The following is a 14,627-nucleotide window of genomic DNA, read 5'->3' as shown; positions in this document are numbered from 1 at the left end:
AACTAAGACCGTGTTGCCGCTTACATTTCCCTTTGAACTCTCCAATGTCTCTTGGCCAACCCCACGGAGCGACGGGCATAGCCAGCACGCGCTCTAAAATCAGCAAGCCTGAAGTGCAACGAGCCAGGACAGGCTGTCTGACCTGTCGCCGCAAGCGCAGAAAGTGCGACGAGATCAAGCACACAACCGAGAACGGCGAGTCCAAGTGTGCCTACTGCCTGTCCAACGGGCTTGCCTGCGAGTGGCCAGGGTTTATCAACGTTGCGGACCAGCTGCTGAAGAAAAAACCTGCCAAACAGCAGCATCGCAAGGAGCCGCAAGAGGCGCCAGAGCTGGCCAAGGTGCAGTGGCCATTGTCGCCTGTGTCGTCGCTCAATGACGACCAGCCCGTACTGAGCGCTGCGACGCCTCACCACAAACGGGTATCGCCGCTTTCGTCGCTGCTCACGCCCACTCTACCGTCCAGATTTCTTTCTCCGCCGCAAGTTCACCAGCCAATTACTGAAAAAACGACTGTGCCGCCCGCAACCTCGCCGTTCCCAGATTACACCTCGTTGACGGGGATGTCATCCGACCCGCTCAGCATGGACGCGTTCAGCCAGAACTACCCGTCCACGCACGAAAACAGCTATCTGGACCTGTCGCACATCCTTCGCGAGTACATGTACGTGAACGCGTTCACGACGAACTCGAAGCTGGAGCCGCTGCTGCCGAAGGAGGTGCTGACGGAGTATTTTGTCAACGTGGAGAAGTTCTCCGTCAAGGACTTTGACGAGCCCGTGGTGCTCAAGCCGGAGCAGGAGATTTTGCTGCTGAAGAATTACGTGGAGAACGTGGGGGCAGGAATGGACATGTTCGACACCGACAAGACCATGGTGCGCGTGATCCCGCAGAAAATGAAGAGCCGGCCGGCGCTGCGGTTCGCCGTGCTCGCTTTGTCGTCGCGCTGGTTCGACAGCAAGGTGGCCAACTACCCGAAGGGCCTGACCGTGTCGCTGTACCACGAGTCGCTGCGCCACCTCGCCCCCACGTACAACGACACCTCCAACGACATCTACATCATCGTCACCTGCGTGATCCTGTGTGTGTTTGAGATGATGAGCTCTGAGCCGCGCAACTGGAAGCAGCATCTCGAGGGCTGTGTGCTGCTGCTCAAGAGCTACAACATCACGGGGCTCGCCGTCGACAAGATCGAGCGCGCCACGTTCTGGGTGTTTATCCGCATGGACGTTTGCCACTCGGTCATCAACGAGTCCCCCACCATTCTGCCGTCGGAGCACTGGGTGCTGCCCAACATGACGGCCGAGGAGATCGAAAAGGCGTTCGACACGCCAGAAATGCACGGAAATTACATTGTCTATCTGGCGTCGCTTGTGGTGAATCTGGTGTACGGAGAGCAGGAAGACGACCAGTACAAGTCGAAGTGGCTGGACCTGTGGGTGCGGCTGCGACGGTGGGAGCAGAGCTTTGAGGACCTGTTCAGCAAGACGTACGAGGTGTACGACCCGAAGATCGGGTTTCCACGGATATTCTTTGCCAACTCGCAGGCAATCTCCTCCACGCAAATGTACCACATGTCGTGCATTCTTATGATCCAGAACAAGCCACACTCGCTGCGGCTATCGCAGCTTTCTGCGGAAAACTCAATGTACCCGAGCGTATCGATGGTGTACCACGCGCGGCGGATCATAGGCATCTCGATCACGAATTCGGACTACGGCGCCTACTCGAACTCGATCCAGCCCCTGTACGTGGCGGGACTCATACTGACGTCGCGCCAGGACTACGGCATCCTGCTCAACGCGCTACACAACGTGGAGAAGTCCACCGGGTGGGCCACGCAGTGGCGCATGAACGACCTGATGAAGTTCTGGAGTAAAGGCGACTAGTAACATTCAAATACATATCATTCGCTAGACCCCGTAGCGTTTTCGATGTTCTCGGCGCTGGCCTTGCCGTGCTCCAGCCGGGCGTCGGCACCCACGCCATGCGTTCTTGGGTGTCTTCTGGCGATGCCGACCACCTGCCACGGCTTCCACGGGTCGCACTGCGAGAAAATGTGGTCCATGTCCTCCAACGACCTGCCCGCAGTCTCTGGGAACAGGAAGTACACGCTAGGCACCATCAGCGCGTTGATGACGGCAAAGATAGCGTACGTGTAGAAGTCGATGTTCTTGAACGCGATAGGCGTGATCATGACGACCATGAAGTTGAACGACCAGTTTCCGGCGGTCGAGATGGCGTTTGCCGGGGCCCGGATACTGAGCGGCGGGATTTCGGCCGGGTACAGCCACGTCATGCCGAGCCAGCCGATGGCGAAGAAGGTGTTGAACACAAAGAGCAGCACGGCCGCCGCGATGGCCGCGCGGCTGTCATCTTTTTCCCCAGACAGGTACATTGTCACCGTCAGCATGGCCATGGTGATGGACTGTCCTGCGGCACCAAAGAGCATGAGTTTCCGTCTGCCGACGTTCTCAATCACAAAGAACGGAATCCACGACGCAAGGAAATACTCCGTTCCGTTGCACGCGGCCAGAATCCGCGAGTTGAACGCCGTCATTCCAATGTAGCTCTCGAACAGCGTGCCCGCATAGTACGTGATCAGGTTGATACCGGTGATCTGCTGGAAGATCTGCGACCACAGACCAAGACACATTCTGTGAAAGTCTCTGTGCTCGCCCTGGGTGAACAGCTTGCTGGCCGTGAACGTGTCGCCGCCGTCGAGATTTTCCTCGAGCAGCGAAACGCGCACGTCGGTGATCTGCTCCTCGACTTCTGGGTCCGTCGTGGACACGCCGTCCAGGCTCGCAAACACGATTCTGGCTTTTTCGTAGTGGCCCTTTTTGATGAGCCATCTAGGCGATTCTGGGAGCTTCATGATGAAGGGCACAATAACGATCGGGAAGATCATCTGGAACGCCACAGGGAACCGCCATGCAACAGAGCCTTTGGTGAAGTAGAACCCGAAATCCACCCAGTACGAAAGAGCAATGCCTCCCGTGATCAGCGCACCTGACATCATCACAAGTTTTCCTCTGGAGGTTGGCTTCGAGCACTCGGCCTGCCACATGGGAATCGTACTCGTGTTGAACCCGTTACCGAGACCGGTGACAATCCGGCCGACAATAAGATGGCCAACGCTGAAGGCTGTACATTGCAAGATGGCTCCGATCGTCATCACGACACAGCCAATGAAAATACACCGCAGTCTGCCGAGCTTGTCTCCGAGATAAAGCGTCGCCAGAGCCCCCGCCAAACACCCGATCTCATACACGGCGATCGTGAATCCCTGCATCGTGGCAGCGTCTGCGTGTCTGACCGTGTCGATTGAAGGGAAGGTGTCTCTAAATGACTCCAGAGTCAAAAGAGAGCCCATAACTCCTTGGTCATATCCGAAGAGCAGAAATCCAACCGAAGCCATCAGGCTGACGGTGTTCTGCAGAGTCTGGCCGCTCAGACCCAAAAACTTGGGGTAATAGCCCTCTTGAGCCGGTGATTTTTCCACTTTGTTATCGGAAGACATGTTTATGATACGGCTACAGGGGATTGTCGCCAGTATTTATAGTGACGCGAGAGAAACAGATTACGTCAGTCTGCAGCTGCATTGTTTTCTCTCTATAGAAATTCTACCTCCCGCATGCAATATTTTTTGACCCCGGACTATTTTACCCCACAAAAATGTTTGACGGCTTATGTTTCACATACGCCTAGGTTACCGTATTGGGACAGACAAGCTACGCTCCACCGAAAAATGCGGTAAGCCTCAGCGGCTCTTGCGAAACGCACTCTGCTACTGATTCAGGCTTTACCAGTCAATTATTCGTGACTCTTGCGGCAAGTTATACCAACAATTGCTGTCCAGATCTAGGAATTATTTCCCCTCGGATCTAGTCCGATATAGGATTACTTAGGTGTTTCTGTTCGTACTCCAGCAGCGTGGCGACCTTCTCCGCAGATGCGCTTGTCTCGTCGAACGTGTACGTAAACCACTCTTTGACCAGTCTTCTTGCCAGTTGAAGTCCGATTACCCGCTGGCCCATGCACAGGATCTGGCAGTTATTGGACAGAATAGACCGCTCCACGCTGAACGAGTCGTGTGCTGTCACTGCGCGGATCCCTGCCACTTTGTTGGCACTCAGAGCAACACCCAGCCCAGTGCCGCAGATCAAAACTCCTCTGTCGGCTTCCCCCCGCGCAATTCTCTCCGCGCACTCGATGGCCACCAAGGGATACGCAACCTCCTTGTCTGTGCCAAAGACGCCAACGTCGGTGACAGATTCAATCAACGGATTGTTTTCGAGATCCTTTTTGATGGCCTCCTTGTACTCGTAGCCGGCAGTATCGCTGCCCACAATAACTCTGAATTTTTTGTTGGTCATTTTGATGGGGTCAGCCCCACACAGGAAGGTATATATACCTTGTGCTCTGGTGCTCAATGGGGCAAACCACCCGTCTTCACGAATGAACGTCGTCGTTGGAATTCCGCCTGGAAACTAGTCGCCAAAATTTCCTCATTAGGACACTTAGGAGTGCATTTTCAATCTCGAGGTGGCCCTTGGCGGACGAGCAACGACAACCTGGGTGGGGAAGTATAAATACGTTCTCTACACAGGCGTCTGCTGTTCGCAATGTCCAGCAAGCACTTTCTGCCAAAAGACCCGTTTTCCACGGTCAATTTTGCTCTCAAGGGAGCAATTTACGAAAACCCAAACCTGTCTCTCCTATCCAAAGAACGTGTCCTTTTTAACAACAAGTTCGACTCCAAAAAAGTGGCCCTGATCTCTGGTGGGGGGTCTGGCCACGAGCCTGGCTGGTACGGTTTTGTCGCCGACGGCATGCTCACTGCCTCCGTCCAAGGAGAAATTTTTGCTTCGCCAAACTACAGAAACATCCAGGCAGCAGAGAAAGTGGTCCATTCTGACGCGGGTACCATCTTCCTCATAACCAACTACACCGGCGATAACCTGTATTTTGGCATGGCTGCGCAGGAACTCGTCAACAAGTACGGCGAGGACAGGATCCGCATTTTGCGGACGACAGACGATGTGGCCGTTCCGCGGTCCAAAAGCGACCGCGTCGGCCGCAGAACGCTCAGCGGAATCACGCTCATGGCCAAGGTGCTTGGTGCGTGTGCAGACGAGTACCACGACATCGACACCGTGTACAAGCTGGGCGTGTCTGTCAACGCCAACATCGCCTCTGTTAACGCGGGGCTCGATCACGTGCACATCCCCACGCACGATGCCACCACCGACTGGGGCCAGTTGAAGCAGAATGAGTTGGAGCTAGGGCTTGGTGTGCACAACGAGCCCGGCGTGAAGCGGCTCGACTACGTTCCGGCCAACGAGGAGCTTGTGCAGATCCTGCTCAGGTACATTCTGGACACCACAGACCCGGAAAGAGGGTACTTCCAGTACGACAAGGGCGACAAGATCGTCCTGCAGCTCAACAACTTGGGTGGGGTGTCGCATTTCGAGCTGCTGGCCGTCCTGACAGAGACCGTGCAGCAGCTGAAACGCGACTACGGGCTGGACATCACGAGGGTGTACCACGGCCACTTTGTGACCAGCTTCAACGCGCAGATATTCACACTGACGCTGTTCAACGTGACCAAGGCGGCTACCGCAGACTTTCCTGTTGAGAAGCTGTTTGAATACCTAGACAAGCCTGTGCGGGCGTCGAACTGGCCGGCCAACTACTACACCTCTTTGGAGCCAATTGACGTCCAGAGCCGTGTGATTGACGACTTCAAGCACTACGACGAGGACTCTGCCACAGAAAAGCTACCTGCTAAAGGAGACGCCAATGTGCGTCCGGAAACGTTGGAGTCAGTTATTAGAACGGCTGTTCGCAATGTGATTGCCAGAGAGCCGGAATTGACTATCTGGGACACCAAGATGGGGGACGGCGATTGTGGAGAAGGCCTCAAGATTGGCGCCGAGGCCGTTCTGGACCGTCTGGAAAAAGACCGGTTCACAGAAAGCGGGTCGTTGCTGCAGACGCTCACGTCGCTGCTTAAGGTCGTCAAGGACTCGATGGGCGGAACGCTGGGCGCTATTCTGTACATTTTCCTGCAGGGCCTGACCAACAAGCTCGAGCTGTTGCTGGAGAGCAACGAGAAGCCGCTGGCAGTGGTCTTTGCCGACGCAATGGACTATGCAATTGATAACCTGTGCAATTTCACCAAGGCGCGCGAGGGCGACCGCACGGTGATGGACGTTCTGATTCCGTTCTGTCGTGAATTCTCGCAGTCGAAGAACCTGGGTCAGGCCATTGAAGTGGCGCACACAGCTGCAGAGGCAACTCGGAAAATGCAACCCAAACTGGGCCGGGCCAGTTACGTGGGGATCGAGGACAACGAGACGGACTTTCCGCCAGACCCTGGCGCATACGGTGTGTACGAAATTATCGCTGCTCTCCAGGAGGGGAGCGGCAACTAAACTGCAGAATATAACGAAGAAAGACCCTTTACCCAATTTGTAGCCCCATGTGCCGTCCGTGGGGGGGCTTTGCATAGGGACGGAGCAGTGAGCACATTGAAAAGCGGCGGGCAGACCAGCATCGGGGCGATTCTCCGATTCGTCCACAGATCCAAGATCCCCGTTCGGGAAGCAGCAATTCCCAGACCGGCAGCGTCTGGCCTGGAACGTCCTCGACACCTGCAGACGGGACAATGACCGCCGATGAAAACACCGGCGGCAAATTTCCCCGGTCGTCGACACAACAATAGCGATCGTCTGGGGACAATGCGTGCAGATCGAGGGTACCCCACAGAAATCTCGCATATTCCATTGTATGGAAAAGTTTTTCCACGAGAATTCTGCCATAGTGGGACAATAGCGTTGGTGACCGAAGCGGGGAGAGCAAAATAGACGCTAATGAGACGTTTCACACAACGTCTTGGAAGCTGGTCGAGTGGAATGGCAAGGTGGTTGCTCACAGCCGGTTCTCCCACTCAATTGGCACTCAATCGCCCCTCAGACCGATTTTGCCGCCAGCGTTTCTCGCTACCCCAGAATCCAATTTAGACTGTTACTAATGCTGACGCCGTGCATAACAATACATAACCTGCATTTCTCTCCATATTAATCCGATCGGGCAATTTGCAAAATGTGAGGTCACCAGTGCTTCCCCAAAAACACTATAAATACCGGCGTCTGTCTCCCCTATTTCCATCCACCATGAAGAACTTCCTAGTCTTAGCTTCTTTCGCTGCGCTGCTGGCCACCTCCAACGGCGCCGCGGTCGTTAAGAGAGACGACATCGACTTCGAGGAGCTCGAGCACTACTGGTCCTACGGCCGCTCCGAGCCCGTCTACCCCAGCCCCCAGATTTCTGGCGTCGACGACTGGGCCGAGGCGCTTAACAAGGCCAAGGCGCTCGTCGACCAGATGACCAACGAGGAGAAAAACAACGTCACCTACGGCTATTCGGTGACCACGACCGGCTGCTCTGGTATGTCGGGCAGCGTTCCTCGGCTCAACTTCCCTGGCCTGTGTCTGCAGGACGCCGGTAACGGTGTCCGTGGCACAGACATGGTCAACTCGTACCCAGCAGGCCTGCATGTGGGCGCCTCGTGGAACAAGGGCCTGGCGTACGAAAGATCGCTCCACATGGGTGGAGAGTTCCGCAACAAGGGCGTCAACGTCGCGCTGGGCCCTGTGACAGGCCCCGTCGGCAAGATCGCCCGCGGCGGCCGCAACTGGGAGGGCTTCTCGAACGACCCGTACCTGTCGGGCGCCCTGACGGGCGAGACCATCCGCGGCCTGCAGGAGTCGGTTATTGCGTGCGTCAAGCACCTGGTGGCCTACGAGCAGGAAGCCAGCAGAAACCCGCAGTTCGGCCTGATCGAGGGCACCCACAACCAGTCGATCTCGTCCAACGTCGACGACAAAACCATGCACGAGCTGTACATGTGGCCGTTCCAGGACGCCATCAAGGCCGGCGCCGGTTCTGTCATGTGCAGCTACAACAGAATCAACAACTCGTACGCGTGCGAGAACAGCAAGGTGATGAACGGCCTGCTCAAGGAGGAGCTTGCGTTCCAGGGCTTTGTGGTGTCTGACTGGGACGCCCAGCACTCTGGCATTGCCAGCGCCGAGTCGGGGCTCGACCTTGCCATGCCCGACTCTGTTTTCTGGGAGAACGGCACACTGGTCGAGGCCATCAACAACGGCACCATGGCGCAGAGCAGACTCGACGACATGGTCACCCGTATTGTTGCCGCGTGGTACAAGCTCGCCGAGATCGAGGACCCTGGTTTCGGCCTGCCGTACGACCTGACCCAGCCGCACGACCTGGTCGACGCACGTGACCCGGCCTCTGCAGACACCATTTTGCAGGGAGCCGTCGAGGGCCACGTTCTGCTCAAGAACAAGGACAACGCGCTGCCGCTCAAGAAGCCTCGCGCGCTCGGCCTGTATGGCTACGACGCCACTGCCAGTGCCAGAAACTTCCTGTTGGGCACGAGTCTCGAGCTCTGGAATTTCGGGCTCACCAACACGCTTACCTACTCCAACGGCACCGACATCAACATCGAAGACATCTGGAGGCTGTTCCTGTCGTCGTACGACCCTACGCAGAGCGGCCCCGACGTTGCTCTGAACGGCACATTCTTTGTCGGCTCTGGCTCCGGTGCCAACACGCCGTCCTACGTCGATGCTCCGTACGACGCCTTTGTGCGCCAGGCCAAGCAGGACGGCACGTGGCTCAGCTGGAACTTCATCGACCAGGACCCAAAGGTCAACGGCGGCAACGACGCCTGCATCGTCTTCATCAACGACGCCTCGTCCGAGGGCTGGGACAGACCAACGCTGCGCGACGACTACTCTGACGAGCTCGTCAAGAACGTCGCTTCCAAGTGCAGCAACACCATCGTTGTGGTCCACAACGCCGGTGTGCGCATTGTGGACAGCTGGATCGACCACGAGAACGTGACTGCCCTGGTGTTTGCTCACCTGCCGGGCCAGGACTCCGGCCAGGCTCTGATCGACGTGCTGTACGGCAACCAGTCTCCATCTGGTAGACTGCCATACACCGTGGCCAAGAACGAGTCCGACTACGGCAGCCTGCTGAGCCCTATCGTCCCAGAGGGCACCGTCGACCAGTACTACCCTCAGGACAACTTCACCGAGGGCCTGTACATCGACTACAAGCACTTCCTCAAGTACAACATCACGCCGCGCTACGAGTTCGGCTACGGTCTCACGTACACGACGTTTGACTACGCCAACATCTCCATCACCAAGCAGGGCGCAGACACCGCCCAGTTCCCTCCAGAGGCCACGCTCGTCCAGGGAGGCAACCCTAACCTGTGGGAGGTGGTTGCCACGGTCACGTGCGACGTCACGAACTCGGGCAACGTCACTGCCGCCGAGGTGGCCCAGCTGTACGTGGAGATCCCTAACGGTCCGGGCCGCGTTCTGCGTGGCTTCGACAAGGTCTCCATCGCCCCTGGCGAGACCCAGACGTTTGTGTTTGACCTGACCCGGCGTGACTTGAGCACGTGGGACGTCGAGAACCAGAACTGGGCCCTGCAGCAGGGCGACTACGCGGTCTACGTCGGCAAGAGCGTCCTGGACATCCAGCTGACGGGCACGTTGTCCATCTAGACACACGGTCCGTCGTTTCCAGATCCCGGATCTGATAAAAGTTTTCATTTCTTTCGTGCGGTATAGCCGCATTTTCTGTATAGGTATTTATTTAATACAGGTGCAGATTTTCAACAGGTACGCTTAAACCGCCATTGCAGCCATTGACAGCCTCATGTCCAGGAACCTCGTCATCGGCATCGACGTCGGGGGCACAAACTCCGACCTTGTTGTGCTCGACCCTGCCCGGCTGGCCGCCGCCGACCGCGGCGTGCTCGCGTGGCACAAGGCCGCCACCACGCCGGACGTGTCTGGCGGCATCGAGAACGCCATCAGGGCCGTTCTGGACGCGCCAGACAGCCGCTTCTCCAGAGACCAGATCGCGGCCGTCACCATCGGCACGACGCACTTCATCAACGCCGTTGTCGAGCGCGACTCGAGCCGGCTCGAGAAAGTGGCCGTGCTGCGTCTCGCGGGGCCGTACGGCAGAGGCTCGCCGCCGTTCAGCGACTTTCCCGCCGACCTGGCGGCGGTCGTCAACGGCTACGCGGCCGTGCTCGACGGCGGCGTGCAGGTCGACGGCACGGAGATCAGGCCGCTGAACGAGTCTGAAATCAGGCAGCACTGCCACCAAATCAAACGGCTCGGACTTCGCACCGTCGTCGTCGTGGCCACGTTTGCCAGCGTCGACCGCACGCACGAGCTACGCGCCGCCCAGGTCATCCGCGAGGAGATCCCCGGCTGCGACGTGGTGCTGTCGCACCGAATCTCCGGCATCGGCATCGTCGAGCGCGAGAACGCCGCGATTTTGAACGCCGCGATCAAACGGTTCGGCCGCAGGATCATCTCCTCCTTTGTCCACGCGGCCAGACGCAACGGGCTCGACTGCTCGGTCCTGCTGTCCCAGAACGACGGCACCGTGCTTTCTGTGCAGGACGCGCTGGAAACGCCTGTGAGAACGTTTTCGTCGGGAGCCACCAACTCGATGCGCGGAGCTGCCGTTCTGTGCTCGCAGGATCCGGCCGTCAAAGGCCGCAACGTCGTCGTGTGCGACGTGGGGGGAACCACCACCGACGTGGGCATGCTGCTTGCGAGCGGGTTCCCGCGCCAGTCGGCCACGTACTCGCACGCTGGCGGCGTAAGAGTCAACTTTTCGATGCCGCAGGTGGAAAGCATTGGTCTGGGCGGTGGATCGATCGTGCGGCACGAGGCCGGCCGCGTCAGGGTCGGCCCGGACTCCACGGGCGCCGAGATGGTCAGCAGGGGCGTTCTATTTGGCGGAGACACCGTCACGGCGTCTGACGTGACTGTTGCAAAGATGGTGGACGAAAAGGGCGTGGTGGACAAAAAGTGTCTAATGGGCGACCCGCAGAGGGTAGCCGGCCGGTTTGGGGCCGGGTTCAAGGCCGAGTTCGAGAAAACCGTGGCCTCCGCGCTGGAGACCGTCATCGACCGCATGAAGACGGCGCCGGACGACATTCCGACCGTTTTCGTGGGCGGCGGCTCGTTCATTGCGCCAGACAGGCTGAAGGGCACGTCCAAGGTGGTCAAGCCGCCGTTTTTCCAGGTTGCCAACGCCATTGGCGCGGCTCTGGGCAAAATGTCGTCCGAGGTGTCTGAGATGAGACACATCGACGGGACGGAGACAGCCAGGCAGCAGACGGTCGACGAGCTGACTTCGCGCGCTGTCGAGACGTGTGTGGCCAAAGGAGCGCTTAGAGACTCTGTCGAGGTCGTTAGCGTCGTCTCCGACGCCGTGCCGTACGTAGACAACGTGCACTTCTTCTCCGTCAAGGTGATTGGCGACGTTGACTACGCACGGGCGTTTGAGTCGACCAGAGCGCTCGCCACTGTGGACTACGCGGGCGGGGAGGTGTTCAAGAGCGCGAATGTCGAAAAGTCTGCCCCTGCTCCATTTAATTACGAAACGTACAAGCCGTGCGTGAAAAATAGCGAGTGGATACTGTCGCCAACAGACATCGATTTTATCGGCGCTGGAGCGTACATTTTGGGATGCGGCGGCGGCGGAAACCCCAACAGCTCTGTGGTGGAGCTCAAGCGGATGATCAGACAAGGCGCCGAGATCAAGGTTGCGACTCTGGACGAGTTCTCGCGCAGAACCGGGGGCAGGGGCACGGCGCCCACGGTTGGCTACTGCGGCTCGCCCACGATCTCGAGCGAGCGCCTGCACGGAGACGAGATGCTCGAGGCGTTTGATATCATTGAGCGCTGGGAGGGAAAGAAGGCCGACGGCGTGCTGCTATTTGAAATCGGAGGCGGCAACGGGCTGTCTGGTCTCTGGACGGCGTACCACAGAAACGTGCCGTGTCTCGACTTAGACCTCATGGGACGAGCGTACCCCACGCAATGGCAGTCTCTGCCGTCGGTCTGCAACGACGGCCACGGGTTCCCATACGGTTCTCTGTCGGACGGCAACGGTTTGTCGCTTTTGATCACTTCTGCCAAAGATGACGTCCAGATGGAGGAGATCATTAGAGACGCCATGTACCAGCACGGCGTCTCGTGTGCGTGTGTGGGGGCCTCGCTGGATGTGGACAGAATGGCGCGGGAAACCATTAAAAACCCGCTCTCGCTGGCCTGGCGAATCGGCCGCCAGGTGTTTTGCGCCCGCGCGGCCTCTGACCTCGACAATCTCCCGCAGAGGATCGTCGGCGCCTGCGGCGGTCCGGACACCGCCAAGTGCGTCTTCAGGGGCAAAATCGTGTCTGTGGAAAAAAAACTGCTACGCGGCTACGGCTACGGGGTTGCAGAGCTAGAGAGCGTTGAGGGCCCCAAAAAGAAAATCCGCGTCCCGTTCAAGAACGAGAACATTGTCGTCTCAGAAATCGACGGGCACGGAGGCGAAAAACCCCTGTGCTCCGTGCCAGACCTGATCACGTTCCTCGATATGGACGGGAACGCTGTCGGGACGCAGGACTACAGATACGGGCTGATTGTGCACGTGATCGTGATCGCCGCGTCTGACCAGTGGACGACGCCAAAGGCCGTGGCCGTGGGCGGGCCGAAAGGGTTTGGCCGCGCTTTCGAGACGATCGAGTATGTGCCGGTCGGCAAGTACATGGAGCCAGTTTCCGTTTGCACAGAGTTTAATGTCTCTACTTAGACTCTTCTATCACAACAAATTCAGGGTCCTCGCCCTCAAACACTTGTCCCGCGTACGGGATCATGCCGAGCCTGGCGCACTCCTCAGGGCTGTACGTGTCAAAGTAGTCTTCCAAGTCTCGCTCTCCTATCGGCACTCTGAAAAAAAATGTCAGAAAATAATGGATAGCGAGAGTAATTGCAAACTGGAAAATAAACGAGCCGTAGTACAGACGCATTGCCCCGGCGCTGATGGCGATGTTTGGGTTCGCGGCGTTGATAAGGCCGGGCAGCCCGGGAGCGGAGCCACACACAAAGCTCACCAGACTTCGCCAGTTCACGCCGCCGGTGTACCAATAAATGCTTTTTTCGCTGAAAACGTAGCAGTCAGACAGCTTGATGATGCCTTTTCTGACGATGAAGAATTCACACAGGTAGATGGCCACTAGCGGCGTGATGAAAACGGAGAAAGACGACATGACGGTCAGAAACGTGGAGGACGAGTTGAAGAAGAGCCACGGCTGCGTGGGCCAGGACAGCAGAAGACACAGAATCGCGCCCCTTCTGATGTTGATGTAGCGTGGAAAAACCGACGCAAGGTCCATGCCGCCACTGATGGCGTTGCCGACACAGTTGACGCCGAGCTGGGACACCGTCAGGCCGACACCGCAGAAAAACGCTGCCGCGCGCGCTTTCGCCGTGTAATTCTGCTGCAACCAGAACATACAGATATCGTTGGGCATCCAGAACTCCTGGCCGTATTTTTCAGCCAGCGCGCTCGCCGTGACAATCCCAAAAAGCGGGACAATGAACCCGGCAACGTTGCAGCCGACCAGAATCCCCAAGTGTGAGTGCCACTCCTTCTTATTGAACCTCGAGTAATCTGACTGGTTTGAGATGCCTGCGACCAGACTCGAGTACCAGCTGTTGATCCCGTATACCCAGGCCCAGCCCATACTGCCGGACGTGCCCAGCCGCTCGGTCATCATCGTGCCGTAGCTGTTCCCGTTGTCCACCACTGCCCACGCAGTAATTCCGATGCCAATGAAAAAAATACATAGCGAGCCACTAGCGAGGAACGGTGAGTAGTATTCTGGGGGCACCATGAGCACAGGCACGCTGATTAGCAGGTATACAATGTACCCAATCAGCTCCTGAGTCGTCATCGGGACGGAGTCGGGAAGCGTGTTCGTCATGTTCAGATACGACTGGCTCCACGAGCTCAGCACGATGTTGACGCACAGGCCGCCCAGCCACGCCTGGTACGCAAACCACATCACCGACAGAATGGATCTGACGAGCACACCGACCACAGAACCCTTCACTCCGAAAACCACGCGCTGGAACACAGAATAGCCAATGTGGTACTTGGTGCCGTAGATACTGTTCACCAGAGCCGAAACGGAGATTAGCAGGTTTCCAACTACAATCACTCCGATCGTCTGGCCTCCGGTAAGCCCCATGTACATGATGGAGGAGCCGCCGGCCCACGTGACCGCGCACATCGAGCTGATGGCCCAGTACGACACAAACCCGTCAAGCTTCCATCTGCGGCGGTGCACGGGGATGGGCACGATGTCTCTGTTCCTAGCGTTGTCGGACTCGTCTAGAACGAGCCAGTTGTTGATAGCGGACAGGAGACGCATAAGATAAAAGAGAATTTTCCGACAGCGGAGAAAATGTGATATCCGGTGGACGGCGTTGGGCGCAGAAGAGGTGCGCAATCTTGCGTGGATTATCAGTATATACAGAGATAAGGAGGCAACGTAATCTACAGCCACCGCCATCTCTTTGGATACAGGTTGTACGTGTCTTGTCTGGATAGCCGTTGAGCCTCAAAAATATGCAGCTGCACCTGGCGACTGCCAGATACGTTTGGCTGATAAGGTTGAGCCTTGGCCGAACTGGTTTGCACAGGGTCAGGAAGCAAAGGGG

General features: G+C 57.5%; 10 protein-coding genes across 10 annotated transcripts; 5 read left to right on the top strand and 5 right to left on the bottom strand.

Annotated features, from left to right (window-relative positions):
• Window positions 1-44: 44 nt before the first annotated feature.
• Window positions 45-1,889, top strand: KL928_000022 (uncharacterized protein; the record flags this gene model as incomplete). The annotated part of the gene is made up of 1 exon (XM_043202649.1): window positions 45-1,889. One exon carries the CDS (start codon window positions 45-47, stop codon window positions 1,887-1,889), a length of 1,845 nt encoding a protein of 614 aa, XP_043061917.1.
• Window positions 1,890-1,906: 17 nt separating this feature from the next.
• KL928_000021 (uncharacterized protein) lies at window positions 1,907-3,523 on the bottom strand (the record flags this gene model as incomplete). The annotated part of the gene is made up of 1 exon (XM_043202538.1): window positions 1,907-3,523. One exon carries the CDS (start codon window positions 3,521-3,523, stop codon window positions 1,907-1,909), a length of 1,617 nt encoding a protein of 538 aa, XP_043061916.1.
• A 364-nt stretch (window positions 3,524-3,887) lies between these two features.
• KL928_000020 (uncharacterized protein) lies at window positions 3,888-4,379 on the bottom strand (the record flags this gene model as incomplete). The annotated part of the gene is made up of 1 exon (XM_043202427.1): window positions 3,888-4,379. The coding sequence occupies one exon, from the start codon at window positions 4,377-4,379 to the stop codon at window positions 3,888-3,890; it is 492 nt and encodes a 163-aa protein (XP_043061915.1).
• A 249-nt stretch (window positions 4,380-4,628) lies between these two features.
• KL928_000019 (uncharacterized protein) lies at window positions 4,629-6,440 on the top strand (the record flags this gene model as incomplete). Its single annotated transcript, XM_043202315.1, has 1 exon — window positions 4,629-6,440. The coding sequence occupies one exon, from the start codon at window positions 4,629-4,631 to the stop codon at window positions 6,438-6,440; it is 1,812 nt and encodes a 603-aa protein (XP_043061914.1).
• Window positions 6,441-6,468: 28 nt separating this feature from the next.
• Window positions 6,469-6,792, bottom strand: KL928_000018 (uncharacterized protein; the record flags this gene model as incomplete). The annotated part of the gene is made up of 1 exon (XM_043202204.1): window positions 6,469-6,792. The coding sequence occupies one exon, from the start codon at window positions 6,790-6,792 to the stop codon at window positions 6,469-6,471; it is 324 nt and encodes a 107-aa protein (XP_043061913.1).
• Window positions 6,793-7,181: 389 nt separating this feature from the next.
• Window positions 7,182-9,611, top strand: KL928_000017 (uncharacterized protein; the record flags this gene model as incomplete). Its single annotated transcript, XM_043202093.1, has 1 exon — window positions 7,182-9,611. One exon carries the CDS (start codon window positions 7,182-7,184, stop codon window positions 9,609-9,611), a length of 2,430 nt encoding a protein of 809 aa, XP_043061912.1.
• Window positions 9,612-9,702: 91 nt separating this feature from the next.
• Window positions 9,703-10,673, bottom strand: KL928_000016 (uncharacterized protein; the record flags this gene model as incomplete). The annotated part of the gene is made up of 2 exons (XM_043201982.1): window positions 9,703-10,214; window positions 10,298-10,673. The coding sequence occupies 2 exons, from the start codon at window positions 10,671-10,673 to the stop codon at window positions 9,703-9,705; spliced, it is 888 nt and encodes a 295-aa protein (XP_043061911.1).
• A 73-nt stretch (window positions 10,674-10,746) lies between these two features.
• On the top strand, window positions 10,747-12,714 carry KL928_000015 (uncharacterized protein; the record flags this gene model as incomplete). The annotated part of the gene is made up of 1 exon (XM_043201871.1): window positions 10,747-12,714. The coding sequence occupies one exon, from the start codon at window positions 10,747-10,749 to the stop codon at window positions 12,712-12,714; it is 1,968 nt and encodes a 655-aa protein (XP_043061910.1).
• A 160-nt stretch (window positions 12,715-12,874) lies between these two features.
• KL928_000014 (uncharacterized protein) lies at window positions 12,875-13,543 on the top strand (the record flags this gene model as incomplete). The annotated part of the gene is made up of 2 exons (XM_043201760.1): window positions 12,875-13,072; window positions 13,142-13,543. The coding sequence occupies 2 exons, from the start codon at window positions 12,875-12,877 to the stop codon at window positions 13,541-13,543; spliced, it is 600 nt and encodes a 199-aa protein (XP_043061909.1).
• A 217-nt stretch (window positions 13,544-13,760) lies between these two features.
• Window positions 13,761-14,338, bottom strand: KL928_000013 (uncharacterized protein; the record flags this gene model as incomplete). Its single annotated transcript, XM_043201649.1, has 2 exons — window positions 13,761-14,124; window positions 14,196-14,338. 2 exons carry the CDS (start codon window positions 14,336-14,338, stop codon window positions 13,761-13,763), a joined length of 507 nt encoding a protein of 168 aa, XP_043061908.1.
• Window positions 14,339-14,627: the final 289 nt, after the last annotated feature.

The sequence above is a fragment of the Ogataea angusta genome (genome assembly GCF_019207475.1).
Source record: "Ogataea angusta isolate 61-244 chromosome Unknown 61-244_NODE_1_length_1302399_cov_90.877568, whole genome shotgun sequence".
Lineage (NCBI taxonomy): Eukaryota > Fungi > Ascomycota > Pichiomycetes > Pichiales > Pichiaceae > Ogataea > Ogataea angusta.
The sequence above is the reverse complement of the archived record's forward strand: the minus strand, read 5'-3'. Positions and strand labels throughout refer to the sequence as shown.